At 50.0% G+C, this 19,666-nt stretch overlaps 1 protein-coding gene across 1 annotated transcript in view; it reads left to right on the top strand.

The window, feature by feature from the left end:
* The first annotated feature begins 3,493 nt into the window (after positions 1-3,493).
* Positions 3,494-19,666, top strand: part of CFAP74 (cilia and flagella associated protein 74) — a 143,416-nt gene continuing 127,243 nt past the window's right edge. The window contains 4 exon segments of the mRNA XM_077130997.1: positions 3,494-3,618; positions 3,678-3,802; positions 3,939-4,135; positions 4,180-4,321. Of these exon segments, the coding sequence (XP_076987112.1) occupies positions 3,494-3,618; positions 3,678-3,802; positions 3,939-4,135; positions 4,180-4,321 (589 nt within the window).

Raw genomic sequence — 19,666 nt, forward strand, 5'->3', positions numbered from 1 at the left:
CCCCAGGACACTTCCCCACTCTGCCACCCCCCCCAGGACACTTCCCCACCCTGCCACCCCCCCAGGACACTTCCCCACCCTGCCACCCCCCCAGGACACTTCCCCACCCTGCCACCCCCCCCCCCCAGGACACTTCCCCACCCTGCCACCCCCCCCAGGACACTTCTCCACCTGGCCACCCCCAGGACACTTCTCCACCCCACCGCTCCCCCAGGACACTTCCCCACCCGGCCGCCCCCCCAGGACACTTCCCCACCCGGCCGCCCCCCCTCGACACTTCCCCACCCGGCCGCCCCCCCAGGACACTTCCCCACCCGGCCGCCCCCAGGACACTTCCCCACCCCGCCGCTCCCCCAGGACACTTCCCCACCCGGCCGCCCCCCCCAGGACACTTCCCCACCCGGCCGCCCCCCCAGGACACTTCCCCACCCGGCCGCCCCCCCAGGACACTTCCCCACCCGGCCGCCCCCAGGACACTTCTCCACCCCGCCGCTCCCCCAGGACACTTCCCCACCCGGCCGCCCCCCCAGGACACTTCCCCACCCGGCCGCCCCCCCTCGACACTTCCCCACCCTGCCGCCCCTCCAGGACACTTCCCCACCCGGCCGCCCCCCCTCGACACTTCCCCACCCGGCCGCCCCCCCAGGACACTTCTCCACCCTGCAGCTCCCCCAGGACACTTCCCCACCCTGCCGCCCCCAGGACACTTCCCCACCCGGCCGCCCCCCCAGGACACTTCTCCACCCTGCAGCTCCCCCAGGACACTTCTCCACCCTGCCACCCCCCCCCCCCCCCCAAACACACACATCAGAAACAGCCTGTATTTAAACAGCAAAAGGTAAACACAAATGCTAGTGGTTTCTGGAGCTGTTGAGAGCTCAGGTCCCCAGTTTGAGGGTTGTTCTTGGAGTACACTTTGTAGAAAAGACATCTTTTGAAGAAAGAGAAGGTAATTCCTAATCCTTTCCTTTCCAAATTCACCTCGATTGAGAAGCCTGGTAAGGATGTGATGTCTGGAACATGCCTCAAAATCATAAGTGCAGGGGGTGCTGGATGGGGCAGGATGGGTCAGGATTGCCAGGGCTGGTGGTTCTCGGCTATGAGTACCACTCACGGCATTTCAGGAGACTGTTCTATCTACTTTTGGGATGCTTCAAAATTCTCCAGTATTAAAAAGTCAAAGGGAAAAAAAGAGAGACAATCATGATTAATTTTCTATCCAAACCCAGGATTATGGGATTTTTTACTTCTTATTTTGTATTTGTATTTCTTCTTCAAAATATTGGTCCCTAATATTACCATAATTACTTATTTGCTTTAACCTACTTTATATTATCATTTCAGAATATCAATATCACTATTATTACTAAGGCCAGATTATTATAAATTGTACTGGTTTGAAAGGAAGTATGCCCCCTAGAAAAGCCATGTTTTAATCAAAATGTCATTTTGTAAAGGTAGAATAATCTCTATTCAATACTGTATGTTTGAAACTGTAATGAGATCATCTCCCTGGATGATGTGATTTAGCCAAGAGTGGTTGTTAAACTGGATTAGGGGACGACATGTCTCCACCCATTTGGGTAGGTCTTGACTGGTTTTTTGGAGTCCTATAAAAGAGGAAACATTTTGGAGAATGAGAGATTCGGAGAGTGCAGAGAATGCTGCAGCACCACAAAACAGAGTCCACAAGCCAGCGACCTTTGGAGATGAAGAAAGAAAACGCCTCCTGGGGAGCTTCATGAAACTGGAAGCCAGGAGAGAAAGCTAGCAGATGACGCCGTGTCCGCCATGTGCCCTTCTAGGCGAGAGAGAAGCCCTGACTGTGTTCGCCATGTGCCGTCTCACTTGAGAGAGAAACCCTGAACTTCATCGGCCTTCTTGAACCAAGGTGTCTTTCCCTGGATGCCTTAGGTTGGACATTTCTATAGCCTTGTTTTAATTGGGGTATTTTCTCGGCCTTAGAACTGTAAACCAGCAACTCATTAAATTCTCCCTTTTAAAAGCCATTCCGTTTCTGGTGTGTGGCATTCCGGCAGCTAGCAAACTAGAACATAAACAATTTAAAATTTCTTTGCAGTTGTTTTTGTTCTTCAGATATAGCCCACTAGAGATATATATATATAGTCAAATTACTGGGTTTTAAAGTCACTTGAAATTGTCTTTTTCTGTATGCTTAAGCCACCAACTTGACATATAGCTAGGTTCATTTGTTTCATTCTATATTTAATTTTAGGAAATTATTTTTTCTATTTTGATGTGTTCTTGGTTTTATTATTACACACTGTTCCAAAGCTAAATGTGCAATGCACATTTAGAGAAGTCTTATTTCTACTCCTGTCTCCCTCCTGTGGTTAGCAACCATTTTTATGTTACTGTTTAATCTAAGGACGTATACAGGTATATTCTTACTGCCCTCCACCCTTCTTACATAAGCTACACACTGTTCTGCCTTTTAGCGTCCGCTTTTAACAACATGTCCTGGAAATCACTCCACAGCAATTTAGAAACAGAATTTATTACGCTTTACAGCTGTAGAGGTTTGTACAGCGGCACCACAGCTTCCTCAATCAGTTCCCTATTGACGGGTATTGGGCTGTGTGCTGGTTTGAAAGGATTTATGTACCCTAGAAAAGCCATGTTTTAATCCTGATCAATCTTGTGGAGCAATGGTCTCTTCCAATCCCTACTTAGCACTACAGTTTGGAGACCTGATTAGGTTATCTCTGTGGAGATGGGACCCAATCAGTGGTGGGTATTAAACTTGATTAGATGGAGATGTGTCTCCACCATTCCACATGGGTCTTGATTAGTTGACTGGAATCCTATAAGAGTATATAGGATAGACTGGAATCCCATGAAAGAGGAAACATTTTGGACAAAGCTGGAGATTCTGAGAGAGCAGAGAATGCCACAGAACCACCAAGCAGAGTCCACCAGCCAGTAACTTTTGGAGATGAAGGAGGAAAACGCCTCCCGGGGAAATTCATGAAACAAGAAGCTGGAAGTGAAAGCAGAGGTCACCATGTGCCCTTCGAGCTGAGAGTGACCCTGAACTTCATCCACCTTCTTAAATCAACTTTCCATGGACACCTTAGACTGGACATTTCTATAGACTTGCTTTAACTGGGACATTTTCATGGCCTTAGAACTGCAAACTTGCAACTTATTAAATTCCCCTTTTTAAAGCCGTTCCGTTTCTGGTATATTGCATTCCGGCAGCTAGCAGAATAGATCAGGCTGTTTTCAGTCTTTTGCTTTCCTTCCCTTCTTTAGTAGAATGTGCATTAATTATGAACTTAAAAAGGTCCCGAGAAACAAGGCTGAGGAGAAAGGAACTCCATAACTTGGGTGGGATGGGGCATGGAGGGAGAAACAGAATTTTTAACAGAAAAATCAAAGCTGGGTGGGCTCGGGGACTCAGGTCTATTCCTCAAGTCTAGAACTCTGAGGAGGGGCGCTGGGCGCGGGAAGGGAAGGCAAGGCAGAGGGGATGGAGCTGCTCAGCCAGCTCCAACAGGCGTCCTCCTTGCCGCTGGACGCAGCCTTGGCTCTGACGGGCAGCACCCCCAGGACACAACGAAGGCGCTTCCTGGGCCTCGGCGGCAGGAGCCGCTGGTCAGACCCGGGCGCGGCCAGCAGGGCAGGTGCTGATACCGTGGACCCCGCCGGTGCAGGCAGGTGTCCGTCGTCCTGTCTGCCCAGACCCTGCCGCAGAGTGGCCGGGAAAGGGCCGACCTCTCCCCACCCCGACTCTCCGTGGCCCACACGAGTGAGTCCCCCCATGGGGCCAGGGGGTCAGGTAAGGACAGGCAGGCAGGTGCCTCAGAACAGCCAGCTGGCCGCTGGGCCTCGGGAGGGCAGGGGCACCGTGGAGAAATCAACGCGGGCAGCTCCGGGCAGCCGGGCCCGCTGGGCCAAATCTTGCCTTTTTTAAGGAAAAGCGTGGACTCCGGATAACTTGGTGGACTCTGGGCGGCCGGCGGGCCCCAGTCCCGGGCGGGTCGGGTCGCGCGGCACCGTCAGCGACGCCCACGCGGGACTCCGGAACCCCGGTCGCGAGGGGCGCGCGCCCCGTCCCCGGCTCGCGGGCGCGCCCTGGTGCCGCGCCGGCCGTGCGTCCGCGCCTGCGCAGGTGGCGCGGCTCCGCGGGGACGAACCATCTGTCCGGGGGGGCAGCACGGGTCCCCCCGCCGCGGTGGAGCTTTCCGTTGCCATGGAGCGCCCGCAAACAGCCCGCGAGTCCCCCAGGAACGGCGCGGTCGCCGTGGGACTCCTCGGCCCGGGCAGCCGGCGCCCCTCGGACTCGAGCCGGCGAGAGGTGGGTGGGCTGCGCGTCGCCGGCCGGCGCGGCCAGGGCCTGAGTCCGCTGTCCCGGGTTGGAGCGGCCGGGGGCTTCGGCCTGGGCTCAGCCACGGCCGGCGACGCGCCGCGACCGCCCAAGTTCTGCCGCAGCAGGAATGAGATGCCGTCGGCGCTCCCCGGGCGCACTCGGGGGTGGGGGCGGGGGGCTGGGCTGCAGCTTCACTTCAGGCTGCTTCTGCGCTTGGTTTCTGTTTTTTCAAGTTTTTAATTGTATAATGCAACGTATCTACCAAGCAAAGAAAGAAAAAAGCAGCAGTTCAAACGAGTGGTTACAGGACACATCCCAGTGTGTGGTGGGCTACCCTTCCACCATCGCAGATTTTTCCTTCTCGCTGCTCCGGAACATTGGCGGCTAGAAGGAATAAATATGTTTTTATCATCACAGTCAACTTTTTTTTCTTTTTGTGAAAAAAAACATATGCCACAAAGAGCAATAAATTTCAAAGCATAGTGCAACAATTAGTTGTGGAACACATTTCAGAGTTTGCTATGGGTTACAATTCCACAATTTAGGATTTTACTTGTAGTTGCTCTAAGGTACTGGAGACTAAAAGAGATATCAATGTAATGATTCAGCAGTCATACTCATTTGTTAAACCCAACCTTCTCTGTATAACTCCACCATCACCTTTGACCTTTCTCACACACACTTTAGGGGTGTTTGGGCTATTGCCATTCTAACTTTTTCATGTTGGAAGGGTCTGTCACTAATATGGGGTAGGGGGATGGATCTATCTGATGTTCTGGAGAGGCTGGGCTGGGTCTCAGGACTTATCTGGTCCAGGGACCCATGTGGAGGTTGTAGATTTCTGGAAAGTTACTCTAGTACCTGGAACCCTTGTGGAATCTTATGTTTCTCCCTAGGTGTTCTTTAGGGTTGATAGGAATGGTTTTGGTTGGGGGTTGGCAGGTTATGGTAGGTGGCAATGTCTAACTGAAGCTTGTGTAAGAGCAACCTCCAGAGTAGCCCCTCAGATCTATTTGAACTCTCTCTGCCATTGATACCTTATTTCTTACACTTCTTTTCCCCCTTTTGGTCAAGAATGAATTGTTGAACCCACGGTGCCAGGTCTGGATTCATCCCTGGGAGTCCTCTCCCACATCGCCAGGGAGACTTTCACTGGATGTCATGTCCCACCTAGGGGGAGGGCAATGATTTCACTTGCAGAGTTGGGCTTAGAGAGTGAGGCCACATCTGAGCAACAGCTGAGGTCCTCCAGAAGTTACTCTTAGGCAATCCCATAGGTAGTCTAAGTTTCTCTGCTACCTATATAAGCTTCACAAGCTGTTCCTAGTTTTGAAAAGCAAATGTTGCAATGTTGTTATAACACATTTATGAAACATTGGACAAAATTTAAGGGTAAACTTGGTTTGTGAAAATCTGGAACCCTTGAGTGTCTGAGTAGATGAGAGAGAGAGAATTATTTGTAATTGCACAGTGGTTCTAATTTGACTTGAAAATGTAATTTTTTATGGAAGTGGATATGCGTCCACTATTATGTTTCTCATAAAATAGTACTCATTTTATCTGCATAAATATATTTATTTAGCAAGCATTTCTTGAAAATCTACTATGAGGGTGGGCCACGGTGGCTCAGCAGGCAGGAGTGCTCGCCTGCCATGCCAGAGGACCCAGGTTCAATTCCTACCCATGTAAAAAAATAAAAATTAAAAAAAAAAAACTACTATGAGCCAGGAACTGGACAGGTGCCCATGCTTTAAAAGAATTTCCCAATATATATTTGCTTCACATAGATGGTGCATAAATTCATGCCTACTGTTTGGAGATTGGTTATCAGGAGAACAAACATCAGGTCACCACAAGTCAAGAAATAGAGCCTTACCAGCGCTCCGGAATCCACCCTCTGTTGGCCTTCACCTCCCTCTGACGATGGGCTGACTTTTGTGGTTCTGAATTTCCTTTAGTTTACCATTTGTGCATGAAATTGTAAATAATGTAGTTGTTTTAGCTGATTTTAAACTTTATATGAATGGAATAATGTTTTTTTTTTTAATTTGGAACAATCCCAAACTTAAATAGAAGATGCTTGTGCTGTACAAACTTTTCTTTACTAAGTCACTTGAAAGTGGGTTGCCTACACACGCGTACACAGACACATCCCAAATACCTGAGAATGTGTTGTCTACAGAAAAGAAAATTCTCCAACATAACTACAGCACAACCAGCAAAGGCAAGAGATCAGCATGGATACGTCACTGCCATCTGATGCTCAGACTCATTCGAGTGGTTCACCAGCTTCCCAGTCATGTCTTACGTAGCCTCAGGCCCAGTCCAGAATCGCAGATTGCACTGCGTGTCGGGTCTCTGTGTCTCCTTCAGTCTGGAACATTCCTCGTTATTTCCTTGGCTTTCGTGACTGCAGTGGTTTGGGCTGTTATGTACCCCAGAAAAGGCCGTGTTCTTTTAATCCATCCCTGTGGGGGCAGACATTTTGTGGGTGGGACCTTTTGATTAGGTTGTTTCTGTTGAGCTGTGACCCAGATATTCGAGGAGGGTCTTAATCCTTTACTGGAGTCCTTTATGAGTGTGTGAAAGAAAAGCCAAGAGAGCTTGGAGAGAACAGGAGCTGAAAGCAATGAAACCTGGGAGAGAAGGATTAGCAGACACCAGCCCTGTGCCTTCCTATTTGACAGACGAACCCCAGGTGCCATCGGCCTTTCTTCAGAGAAGGTATCGTCCTGTTGATGCCTTAACTGGGACATTTTCACAGCCTTTCAACTGTAAATTTGTAAACTGATAAATCGCATTCCAGCAGCTTCAGCAAACCAGAATAGATTTTGGTACTGAGAAGTGGGATGCTACAATTGCAGAAACAAAAAATGCTGGAACAGCTTTATAAATGGATCAGGGGAAGATTCTGGGAGAATTGTGAGGAGCTTGATAGAAAAAACCTAAATTGCTATGAATTGGTAGAAATATGGACCCTAAAGTTACTTCCAATGAGGCCCTAGACAGAAATGATGAATGTGTCATTGCTACCTGGAAGGAAGGGGATCCTTGTTTTAAAGTGGCAGAGAATTTGACAAAATTGAGTACCAGTGTTGAATAGAAGGGAGAATTTGAAAGTAATGAGTTTGTATATCTAGCTGAGGAAATTTCTGAACTAAATATGGAAAATGAAGCCTGGTTTCTCCTTATAATAAAATAGTTCATAGTAAAATGTGAGAGGAAAGGGATAAGCTGAGAACTGCTAAGAACCAAACTCTTGGGTACAAAGAAATCAAAAATTGTGAGTTTGGAAAATTCTGAGCTTTTGGAAAATTAGTTCCCTGAATATAGTGCCTTGCGTGAGGATTTAACCAAATATGGAATGAGTCAGCCATTTTGGGACAAGCCAGGATTGGAAGTGGAGCTATCCAGAAAGGGTTTGTGGAAAGTCCTTTTGTCTGATGGTTGGGACCCATGTGTGCCGCATGCTAAGCCAACAAGCTTGTTGTGGGATCTGTATACAAATGAAACCACTCCCAGTCTGGACTAAAAGGGACAGATTGAAGGTAAAATGTCTCCAAAGGCAGAACCATGGAAACTGAGGTCTGGAGCCAAGAAACCGCAGGCCAGGAGAGTGGACCCACACACTCATGTGGAAAGCGTGAGTTTGCCTTGGCATTTCCCTTGTTCAGGAAGAGGGTTACCACCCCAAGGCCCTCAGATGCCTGGGAATTGAGAGCAGCTTGGCCACCCCATTGTGTAGGGAGAGTCCTGCTGCCCCAGGCCTCGGAGAGGGTGGAGCACATTCCCTGGGTACTGGGGAGAGCTTGGCCACCACCCCACTGTTCTAAGGAGGTTGAGAGTGTGCCCCTAAAGATGGCAGAGAATCCAGTGCTACCCAGATGCTGGAAGAAGGGGGGCCAAGAACATGGTGGTCTCCCCAGTGCTTGAGATGTCGGAACCCTCACCCCAGTGTTTTGAGAGAGCAGGGCTGCTGCATAAGCCCTTGGAGAGGCTGGGACCACTGGTTTTTCAAACCCTGAAGACACACCATCATTCTACAGCTTGCTCTCAGACCTTAAAATATAATGAAGTATACCCTGCAGATTTTTTGAGCTGTTTGGAACTCTTGGCACCTGTTTTCCTTCCAATTTCTCCTAATGGAAATGGAAACATTTATCCTATGACTGTCCCTCCTTTGTGTATTGGAAGCAGATAACTTGTTCTAAGTTTCACAGGTCCACGGCCAGAGGAGAATTTTGCCTTAGGGTAGACCATGCCTGTAACTAATTTTTGATGAAACTTTGTACTTAATATTGCTACCGAAATGATTTAAGGCTTTTGTGATATTGTGATAGAATAAATGTATTTTGCATATGGAAAGAACATGTCTTTGGGGGGGTTAGAGGGTGGAGTTTGGTAGTTTAGGGCTGTTCTGTTCCCCAGAAAAGGTGATTTTTAAAAATCCATTCCTGTGGGTGCACACCTATTAGGGTGGGACATTTTGGTTAGGTTGTTTCAATTGAGATGTGACTCAGCCCATTCAAGGTGGGGCTTAATCTTTAGTGGAGCCCTTGATGAGAATATAAAAGGTAGAAACACTGAGAGAGGAGAGAGATAAATGCCCTGGAGATGCTGAGAGAGGGCTCAGCCACTGCAATTGGAAACTGGAAGCAACAGAGCCTGGCAGTGAAGGGCCAGCAGACGTCAAGCATGTGGCTTCCCACGTGACAGAAGAATCCCAGATGCCAGCTGCCCTTCCTCAGAAAAGGTACCTTCCTCTTGATGCCTTAATTTGGACATTTTCGTGGTCTTAGGACTGTAAAATTGTAAACTAATAAATGCCCATTGTAAAAGCCAATCCATTTCTGGCATATTGCATTCTGACAACTTTAGCAAACTGAAACAATGACATTGACAATTGTGAAGGCTATTAGGCATTTTGTAGACATTTCCTCCATTAGGGTTTGTCTTGTTTCTGTAGGATTCTCATTGTGCATGTTTGCCAGGAAAATCACAAAAGTAATGCTAGGTTCTGCTCATTCCATCCTGTCTGGTGGCTCCCAGTGGTCAACTTTTCACGTTACAGAAGATGTTTACTTGGATCGTATTAAGGTGGCTTCTGACCGTCATCCCTGGAGTTTGGACTCTGACCCCCAGCACTGGACTGCCCTCCCGTGGGGATGCCGTCTTCCTGCTCTGCACGCCACCCCCCGCAGCACCCTCCTCACCCTGTCAGGCTCTAACCTTGATGAGGTTATCTCCACGGAGATGTGACTCAGTCAGTTGTGGGTATTAAACTGGATTAGATGGGGACGTGTCTCCACCCATTCTAACTGGGTCTTGATCAGTTTACTGGAACCCTATAAAAGAGGAGACATTTTGGAGAGCTCCTTTTTGAAGATGAGGAGAGAGCCTGAGAACCATGACAGAAGGATGAGAGGACCTCAGAATCCACCAGCCAGCGACTTTTGGAGATGAAGGAGAACGCTGCCAGGTAGCTTCAGGAAGCCGGAGGCCTGGGGAGGAAGCCGGCAGACGCCACCATGTAAACCACATGCCCTTCCAGCGGAGAGAGAAACCCTGGACTTCATCCGCCTTCTTGAACCAAGGTATCTTTCCCTGGATGCCTTAGATTGGACATTTCTATTGCTTTTGGACATCTCCATGGCCTTAGAACTATAAGCTAGCAACTTATTAAATTCCCCCTTTTTAAAGCTATTCCAGTTCCTGTGTATTGCATTCCAGCAGCTAGCAAACTAGAACACCATGTGACAGAAAAGCTAAGGAGCCCCAAGATTGCCGACCAGCCAGAAGACACACAGCCTGGGAAGAAGCAGCCCTTCTAGCCTCGGAAACCATGAGCCAACAAATTCCTGTTAAGCCAACTCATTGTCTGGTATTTGTTTTAGCAACTGGGAAGCTATAAGAGTTTTACCTTTCAGTGTGAGCATGTGTGCTGGTTTGAGATGATGTATGTACCCTAGAAAAGCCATGGTTTAATCCTAATCCCATTTTGTAAAGGCAGACGTTTCTTCTGATCCCTATTCAGTATTGTATGTTTGAAACTGTAATCAGATCATCTCCCTGGAGATGTGATTTAATCAATAATGGCTGTTAAACTGGATTAGGTGAAAATATATCTCCATCCATTTGGATGGGTCTTGATTAGTTTCTGAAGTCCTATAAAAGAGAAAACATTTTGGAGAATGAGAAATTCATTCAGAGAGAACAGAGCAGAACGACATAGCCATGAGAAGCAGAGTCCACCAGCCAGCGACCTTTGGAGATGAAGAAGGAAAATGCCTCCCAGGGAGCTTCATGAAACCAGAAGCCAGGAGAAGAAGCTAGCAGATGATGCTGTGTTCACCATGTGCCCTTCCAGATGAGAGAGGAACCCTGAACTTCATTGGCTTTCTTGAACCAGGGTATCTTTCCCTGGTTGCCTTTATTGGACATTTCTATAGACTTGTGTTTTTTTGGTTTTTTTGTTTGCATGGGCAGGCACTGGGAGCCAAACCCAGGTCTCCGGCATGACAGGCTAGAACTCTGCCTGCTGAGCCACCGTGGGTCCCCAAGGCTTGTTTTAATTGGGACATTTTCTCGGCCTTAGAACTAACAACTTATTAAATTCCCCTTTTAAAAAGCCGTTCTGTTTCTGGTATAGTGCATTCCAGCAGCCAGCAAACTAGAACAGTATGTATCCACGTGGAATTGATTTGGGGGTGATACTTTCAGCACGCTGGTTGAGAGGTCTCTGCCCCGTTGCTCAGCCCCCCATCCCTCCGCCTTTGCACTAAGCACTCTCTGCTCGTGGGGCTTCCAGCTCCTCCGTTGTGTTCCATTGCTCTGCTTGTCTGTCCCTGCCATGGCACCATACTGTCTTAGTTTCCTAACTTCAGAATGAAACTGGATATATGGTCGGGTACCTCTTCCCCTTTGTTCTTGGCTGTTCTTTCCCCTTTGCTCTCCCACAAACATTTTAGAATTCACCAGTTAAGTTTCCCCCTCTCCCTCCCCGCTTCCTTCATCTCTCCGTCTCCCTCTGCTCTGTCTGTCACTCTGTCCCTCTGTCACACACAGAAGTTGGGATTTTGATAGGGCTTTTAGTGAACCGACAGATGAACTTGGAGAGACCTGGGCTCTTGGCAACACTTAGCCTCCAGTCCTTGAACCTGCAGCTCCTTTTACTTTTGTTTAGGTCTTTTAATTCCTCCTCGTGGGGTTTATCATTTTCTCTTTAGACATCTCGCACATCTTTTGCCGGACTTATTCTTAGGTATTTTTATATTTTTTTATGTTATTATAAGTGGTAGCTTTTCAAAATCTTATTTTTGCATTCATATACATAGAACTATTATTGATTTTTAACTCCTAATTGTATATTAAACTAACTCAATTATTTTAATAATTTATCTGCATCTTCTTGTCTACATACACTGCCATATTGTCTGAAAGTAATGACTGTGCTTTTTTCCCCTTAACTCCCTTTAGTTTTGATTTCTTTTAGGTTTGACTGGCATGGCTGAGGGATCTGGTGACTGTTGAGTGGGCAACACTGGCTAACCAGACCTGAGCTTGGCGGCGCTCCTCCAGGCAGACGGTATCCCTCATTAGCTGTAGGGTAGCAAGAGCGAGTAGTTGGGTTTTTTGCCGGTCGGCGGAAGCACGCTGGGCTAAACACAGAATAAGTAGGATGAGTAAAATTAGAAGAAGGAGTAGAATACTATAGAAAATTAGGTTTGAAGGTTGAAAGAGTGAGGAGAATTTTGCTGCTAACTCGGAGAGAATGGTGGTTGAGAGTTTAGGGATGGTGGTTTCGTGCAGGGTAAGAATGTCGGCTTGGAGTTGGTGGGTACGATTCCAGAAGGACTCGTTATCGGCAGTAAAGATCCACTCACGCAGGGTAAGGCAGGGTTGGGAGTGATTAACGGGGACTGGGGTAACACAAAGGCGGGAAAAGGGATAGCGTCCATCACATGTGGAAGAAGATAATTCGTAGAGCGCTTCGATATCTAAAGCCATTAAGTCGAGTTGCTGTTGTAGGTGGAAGATGGCACGGTGTTGTAGGAGGTTGATGGCGTCCTGGTCGCCGAGGGTGCGGGCGACAGTTCGGGTGATGTTGTCGAGGACTGCCGCGGTGGTGGACGTTTGGGTGAGCGCGACGGCAGCTGTGGTGGCGGCGGCCAGGGACGCAATGAATGCAGCTGCAATGGCAGCGGAGATTCCAAAGTCCCGTTTGCTCCTGTGGATTGAAAGGGTAGGGGCCGGAACAGGAAGGGAGAGCTGTGGGGCAGCCCAGGTGGTGGCATTGACAGGAACCCAGAGTAGGCGGGGCTGTAGGACTAGGAAGGCGTAGGGGAACGAAGTGTTCCAGAAATTGGCAAGGTAGCAGGAGTATTGGAAGGGTGGGGAAGGACAGAGCAAGAAGGCGAAAGGCGGCTGAACGAAAACGTGGGTATTTATAGTGGTGTTGGAGAGGGGTGCCGCAGTAAAGGGCGGGCCTTTGGGGTCACCTGGTATTAAGGTTGCGTTTGCTATTAGGCAGTCTCCGAGGCAAACGAATGGTCGGAGGTCAAGGCATGCCCAAGACCCACATAGATATGTGTCTGAGAAGGTGGGAACACTGGTTGCATAGGCGGCTCGCGGTCCGGCGTGAACGCCAATCATGGGGACATAAAATGCAAAGGAGGAGTCGGGTAGAAAAGGTAGGGAAGAGTTAGTCCTTTGTAAACTAGCCTTATCGAAAAGGATGGGGTAGGGAAAGTAACAATTGTACCAAGAAAGGTGAGTGGCGGGGAGGGGGTTGCGTGTACGGGTTTTCGCCGGGTGAGGGATGGAACAACGCCCGCTAGGGGGTGAGGCATATATATGTTTTGGAGAGCTGAACTTGCCAGAGGGTTTGGTGTCGTTAGTAGGGGAAGAGGAGAAGGTGAGGTATGGCATAGAGCCATTTTGGCGGTAGTGCTCAGCAGAGGGCCATGAGGCGCCAAGCAGCGTTAATGCAGTCCCGTTATCGGGCTTTCGCCTGTCTGAGCTGAGAGGGGGGGAATAGACCTCTGAGATGTTGGCAGCGGTGATGTTGAGACAATTGATGAATGGAGGAGGGCACGAGGAAAGATTGGAGGTTTTGCGATCGAGATCGGTGAAGAATAATAAAGCGGAAGCGGGTGGAGTGAGTGAGACATTAAGGGGGGCTTGAGTAGGCAAAAGGTGGGTGTTCTAGTTTGCTAGCTGCTGGAATGCAATATACCAGAAACGGAATGGCTTTTAACAAGGGGAATTTAATGAGTTGCTAGTTTACAGTTCTAAGGCCGAGAATTAAAACAAGTCTATAGAAAAGTCCAATCAAAGGCATCCAGGGAAAGATACCTTGGTTCAAGAAGGCCGATGAAGTTCAGGGTTTCTCTCTCATCTGGAAAGGCACATGGCGAACGTGATCAGGGCTTCTCTCTCGGCTGGAAGGGCACATGGCAGACACGGCGTCATCTGCTAGCTTACTCTCCTGGCTTCTGGTTTCATAAAGCTCCCCGGGAGGCATTTCCCTTCTTCATCTCCAAAGGTCGCTGGCTGGTGGACTCTCTGCTTTGTAGTGTTGCAGCATTCTCTGCTCTCTCTGAGTCTCCAAAATATTTCCTCTTTTATAGGACTCCAGTAAACCAATCAAGACCCACTCAAATGGGTGGAGACATGTCATCCCCTAATCCAGTTTAACAACCGTTCTTAACTAAATCACATCAACTAGGGAGATGATCTCATTACAGTTTCAAATATACAGTACTGAGTAGGGATTATTCTACCTTTAAGAAATGAGATTTATATTAAAACATGGCTTTCTTAGGGGGCATATATCCTTTCAAACCAGCACAGTGGGGATTGCAAGGAAGGCCGAGAGAACAAGAAGAGTGAAGTAGAGTGGGGAAGAACGGACTGTCCGGTGTGAGGAAAAGAACTCCCGGCAGGTTTTGTACTGCGGCCCAGAGTTCGACGGCTTGCCCTGTGGAGGCAAGGGTGAGCATGGCAATAAGGATTTGAATGAGGGTAGGGGAGGTTTGAGGGCAGGCTCGGCGGGCCCTCGCATACAGTTGGAGAACTTGCTCAGGTGTGGGTGCGCTGTCTCGCTGGTCCCGCGGAGGTGGGTCTCCCAGAGACATCCGGGCAGTCTGGTGAGCTAGGTTCCTCATTCTGCGACAAAGGCGCCTGCTCGGTCGCCGTGGCGGGCCTGACGTTCCTTCCGGGGATCCAGATTGGCTGCGGCTCATTTTCTGGAAAGATACAAGCAAACCCGCGCCCTTGGGCGAGGAGGGGGGCTGGCCCTTCCCATGTGTTAGTGGCCGGGTCGCGCCAGCGAACCAGCGGGGCTGGCGTGGGCCTGTGAGAGGGTCCCCAGTGTTTATGTAGGGGAGATAGGCCCCCTTGATCGAATGTGAGGAGATTTAGATGTATGAGGGAGGCTGTGATGAGGTCATTCGGTGAGGACCGGGGGTGGTTTGTTTTCTCCTTTTGTATTTGAATTTTTAGCCTGCGGTGCATGGCCTCCACGATGGCTTGCCCTTGTGGGTTATAAGGGATGCCAAAGTGGTGAGTGATGTTATAGAGGCGCAGGTAGGCGGCAAAGGAGGCGCTGCGGTAGGCAGGGCCATTGTCTGTTTTGAGGTCCCAGGGAACTCCCATAAAAAGGATTCCCTGGCGGAGTGCTTTAATGCAGTGTTTGGCGGTCTCCCCCGGTAGGGGAACAGCATAACATGTGTTCCCCTACATAACATGTGTCTATAATCACATGCAGATATTTAAGACGCCCAAACGAGGAGATGTGGGTGACATCCATTTGCCATCTGGCGTTGGGCTTAAGGCCACGGGGATTGACCCCTTGTGGCTGCAGGGGCCCAAGCGGGGTGAAAGGTGTGCACGTTGCACAGCTGCGGACTATGTGTTTACAGGTTTCCTTGGGCAGGCCACAAAGATGGTGTAAGGAGTTGGCTGAAAAGTGAAATCTGGAGTGGAGTAGTATGGCTGTATTAATGGAGTCACCGAGTGTGTTGATGGCTGAGATAGAGACTGCTCTATCAGCCGCTTCATTGCCAGCTGCAAGCGGCCCGGGAAGGCCGGAGTGGCTGCGAATGTGTGCAATGAACCAAGGTGCCTGCCGGCGCTCTAGGAGGCTTTTAAGCTTGATTAGAGCACCATCGATGGGTGTAGAGTCTGGAAAGAAGGTCGCGAAGGCAAGTACACGACAAACTTGGAAAGTGTATAAACTGTCAGTGAAGATGTTTAATGGCTGGTGTCGGTATAGACTGAGTGCTTGTGCTACAGCGAGGATTTCGCCAACTTGGACTGAATGCTGGTTGATATGGGTAAAATGGTCAGGTTTGTCTTGTTCGGGATGAAAGGCTACGAGAGCAAATTTGGTTTTTAATGCATCTGTGAATACTGTGGTTGAGTTTGGAAAGGAGATGATGAGGGGAATGGACAAGAGGGATTTTGGAAAGGCAGGTGTGAGATGCCCTGCAAAAGGCGGTGGCTGGGGTAGTGGTTGTCAAAGTTACCTGAAAATGCTTCTAGGAGTATTTGCATGTGGTGTTGTTTTGGATTAAAAGGTCCGTTTGTTTAGCATTTAGTGGCCAGATGATGGTGTTGGGTTGGACCCCGAAAGTCTGAAGGGCTACATCTGTAGCCAGGTTGATCCACACTTGGATCGCCGGGCAGATTTTTCGGAGTTTGCTTTTAGCTGAATGAGCCCACAGCAGGGGGCCTTCCTGCCAAAGCACTCCTGTAGGAGTGATATAGGTGTTCAGGACTAAAGCCACTAGAGGGCAGTTGGGATTAAATCTGTGGAGGCAACAAGTATGGAGCGCTTCATTGATGGTTTGAATAGCCATTCTAGCTTCGGTTGTGAGCTTGATGGATCGCCCTACCTCTGATGGGGGCGGCTCTCGGACTTGTAGAAGTTTAAAAAGGGGCTGAAGATCAGCTGTAGTGATTGGTAAAGCTGATCGGAGCCAATTAATTTGCCCGCAGAGTTGCTGGAGCTCCGTAAGGGAGACTCGCTCCGGAATGGCTAATTTTGGTGCTGCAGGAGTTATATGCTGGTTAACTGTGAACCCCAGAAAGGAGAATGGGGGGTTGAGTTGGATTTTGTCTGGCTGTATTTTTAGGCCTATTGCCGTAAGGTTAGACTTTAGTAAATCCAACACTTGGTTGAGCTGTGCAGGCTGTTCTGAGGCTATGAGGATATCGTCCATGTAATGGATAAAATAAGCCAAGTCCCTTAAGGGGGCTATGGCAGTGTCAACATAAGCTTGGCATATAGCCGGGCTATTGCGCATGCCTTGGGGAAGCACTTTCCATTGATATCGCTTGGCCGCACCTGCGTGATTGGGGACAGGGACCGTGAAGGCAGTGGAATGGAGAAGAAGCAGTCTTTGATGTCTGTGGTGGCTACATGTAGATGGGAGGGAATGGCCACAGGGTGCGGGAGCCCGGGCTGCGGAGAGCCCATGGGCAAAATATGTTTGTTAATTTCCCGCAGGTCATGGAGGAGTCTAAATTTGCCCGATGCCTTTTTGTGAATGACAAAAACAGGTGAGTTATAGGGGCTGGTGGAAGCCTCGATGTGTTTAGCTTTCAGTTGTTCTAAGACGAGGGCTTCGAGTATTTTTAATTTATGGGACAGTAAAGGCCACTGCTCCACCCAGATGGGTTCCTCTGTGTCCCATTGGAGAGGAGTGGGTGCCGGAGGTATTAAGCGAGCAGTGGCGCAAATTATTGGGGGGGCTGAGTGGTGATAATTGCCCCCGCGGCTGCTAGGATGTCTCGGCCCCATAGGATTTGGTCAATAGTAGGTAGGAAGAGAGGCCGGAAGGTGCCTGAGCGGCCCTCCTCATCTTCCCGTATTAAGGGAAGAGCGGCGCGTAGGGAGGGGGCAGAGCCCGTGGCACCTATGACGGAAGGTCCCTTTTCTACCCTCCACTGAATCATTAGATGTGCTGGTAGGCACGATATCTCAGCGCCAGAGTCGACAGTGCCCGTATACCAGCGATGGAGTATTTTAAGTGTGCGGGTAGGTTTGTTGGGCGTGATGGGGATTGTCCACATTATGGCTCGGGGCCTGGTTTGACCCGAGCCTGTGCCTCTTGGGGGCGGGGCTGAGGCAGGCCCCTTGTGGAGTTTAAAGGCAGCTGCCGAGAGGGCGAACGGCAGTCTCGGGCCCAGTGATAGCCCTTGTTGCAACGAGGGCAGGGCGTAGGAGGTTTGCGCTGGGACCTGTGTGAAGGGGGGTCAGCATTTGGACACTCTTTGGCAAAATGGCCGGTCTCACCACACCTGAAACAGCCTGAGGTGAGAGACATGGCGGTGGCGATGGCTTGGGCTAGAGAGGAGGTGCTAGCATCAATGTTAGTACATGCTAGTACCCAGTCAGGTATCCCTTTTTCTCTTATTGGGATGATTGCTTGCCTACAAGCAGGGTTAGCTCCCTCAAAAATAAGCTCTTTGGCTAGCGCCGTTTGAGCTTGTTCGCTGGCTACTTTTCGTTCGCAGGTGTCGGTGACCCGCAAGACAAAGGAGGCAAAATCTTCGTCTTGGCTTTGTGTGAGCTTAGTAAATTTTTCCGGCTTGGCAGCGGAGCATGTGCGGAAGGCTCGTAAAGCCACTTCCCTTAATTGGAGCCAGAAGCCTGCTGGGGCCTGTGTGTATTGAGCGGGGAGGATGAAGGGGCCCGCTCCAGTGAAGGCGTCTGCCGGGAGGTTAACTCCGGAGGCTTGGTTGGTGAGAACCTGTTTTTCTGCTTCTGAGTGAAAGTGGGCCCGCCAGTCAATGTATTGACTGGGGGTGAGAATGGCTCGCGCTAGTGAGATCCAGTCAAAAGGAGTACATAATTGCTGAGACAGTTCTTCTAAAAGATGGGTGGCATATGGGCTGTTAAGGCCATCCTCTTTTACCGCCTTACGGAGGCGTTTGACCTCGCTGGGATCGAAAGGATACCACGGGAGAGGGCGTTGTGGAGAGGGCTGAATGTTTATAGGGAAACAAGAAACCGGCGGTGGGGATATGGATACCGGCGGTGTAGGCAGGGATTGTGCGTGAGCGAAGGGATTGTTAGGGTTGAGAGGCTTGGGATAGGGATCCCATGCTGTGCTAGGGGAAGATCCCCAGGGGTTAGTGGTGTTTGCAACTGGCGCAGATGGAAGCTGAGGGGCTGGGTCAGTGGGTGTGGCAGTGTTATAAGATGTCGGACCGGGTGGTGAGGTGGCATTGCACAATGGCGGACAGGGCGGAGCAGAGTTGCAAAATGGCTGCTGGGTGTTTCCCCTAGCGGAGTTGGGAGGGGGGCATTTCCCGTCTACCGGTGGCGCGGAAAGAGGAAGTGGCGCCTCAGAAGGCGGGAGGGTGGGGTAAAGCCGAACAAAAGACTTCCTGTTTTTGGTTGGGGAAGAAGGTGGAAGTTCGCCATCTTTGCCAGCCTCGAGGTTGCTCAGTTTAGGGGGATTGAGTTCGAGGGCATTGTTGAGTTGCTCGACTAGAGACTCAGTGTCTGATTCGGAATCAGAAGGAGCGTCTTCTGCGCTACACGGGTGCTGCGCAGACATGGCCTCCCTTGAGGTGCTGCCGGACAGGGGCCACGAGCCTTGAAGGCAGAAGCGGATGGTAATTAGCGTGGGCAAAAGGCCGGGGGAAAACGTTTGCCCTCATGCTCCATGGCTAGTGTGACTCGATCGATTAGTTGGTTGTAGGTCACGGGGTCCCATAGGTGGCATGTATTAAGCCACGTATTAAAGGGTAAGAGAAGGTCCCAGTAAGTTTGGAGCTGGCGAACCGAAACTTTACATTTCTGAGAGTCTAAGAGGGCAGCCAGAGCTCGAACCTGCGGCGCCTGGCATACCGTTAAGTGGTTGCCCATTGTCGTGGCCGATTGGAATTAAAGAAAAAGTGTAAGGAGAATAATGCAGCTGACCACACTGAGATAAAAAGCGGCGAGGAGGGATTTATCTAAGAGGGTCCAATCCTCGGGGGCAACCTGAGTGAGTATAAGGGCGAATAAGAGGGCTGGGGGGCAGACTAAGAGAAGATAAATATAGTAAAGCATTAAGAGAAGATAAAGAAAGCCTGGGGCCGACACGGCGCTGGGGCCGGTACGGCGGGGGCCCTTACCTTGCGAGCGAGGAGTATGAGGCGTACGGGGCTGAAGAGAAGATGAGCGGCCGGGAGGTCCCTGTTCGGGTGCCAACTGCGGGAGCCGGTCCGGTCCGGTGCTCCCGCTTGGGGTCTGTCTCTCAGCGAATGGGGGGACTCGGGCAGTCGCGATCTGCTTTCGGTCCCAGGGGCTCGAAGGTGTGTGAGGGCGCGCGACGC

Source organism: Tamandua tetradactyla, chromosome 2 (assembly GCF_023851605.1).
Source record: "Tamandua tetradactyla isolate mTamTet1 chromosome 2, mTamTet1.pri, whole genome shotgun sequence".
Taxonomy (NCBI): Eukaryota; Metazoa; Chordata; class Mammalia; order Pilosa; family Myrmecophagidae; genus Tamandua; species Tamandua tetradactyla.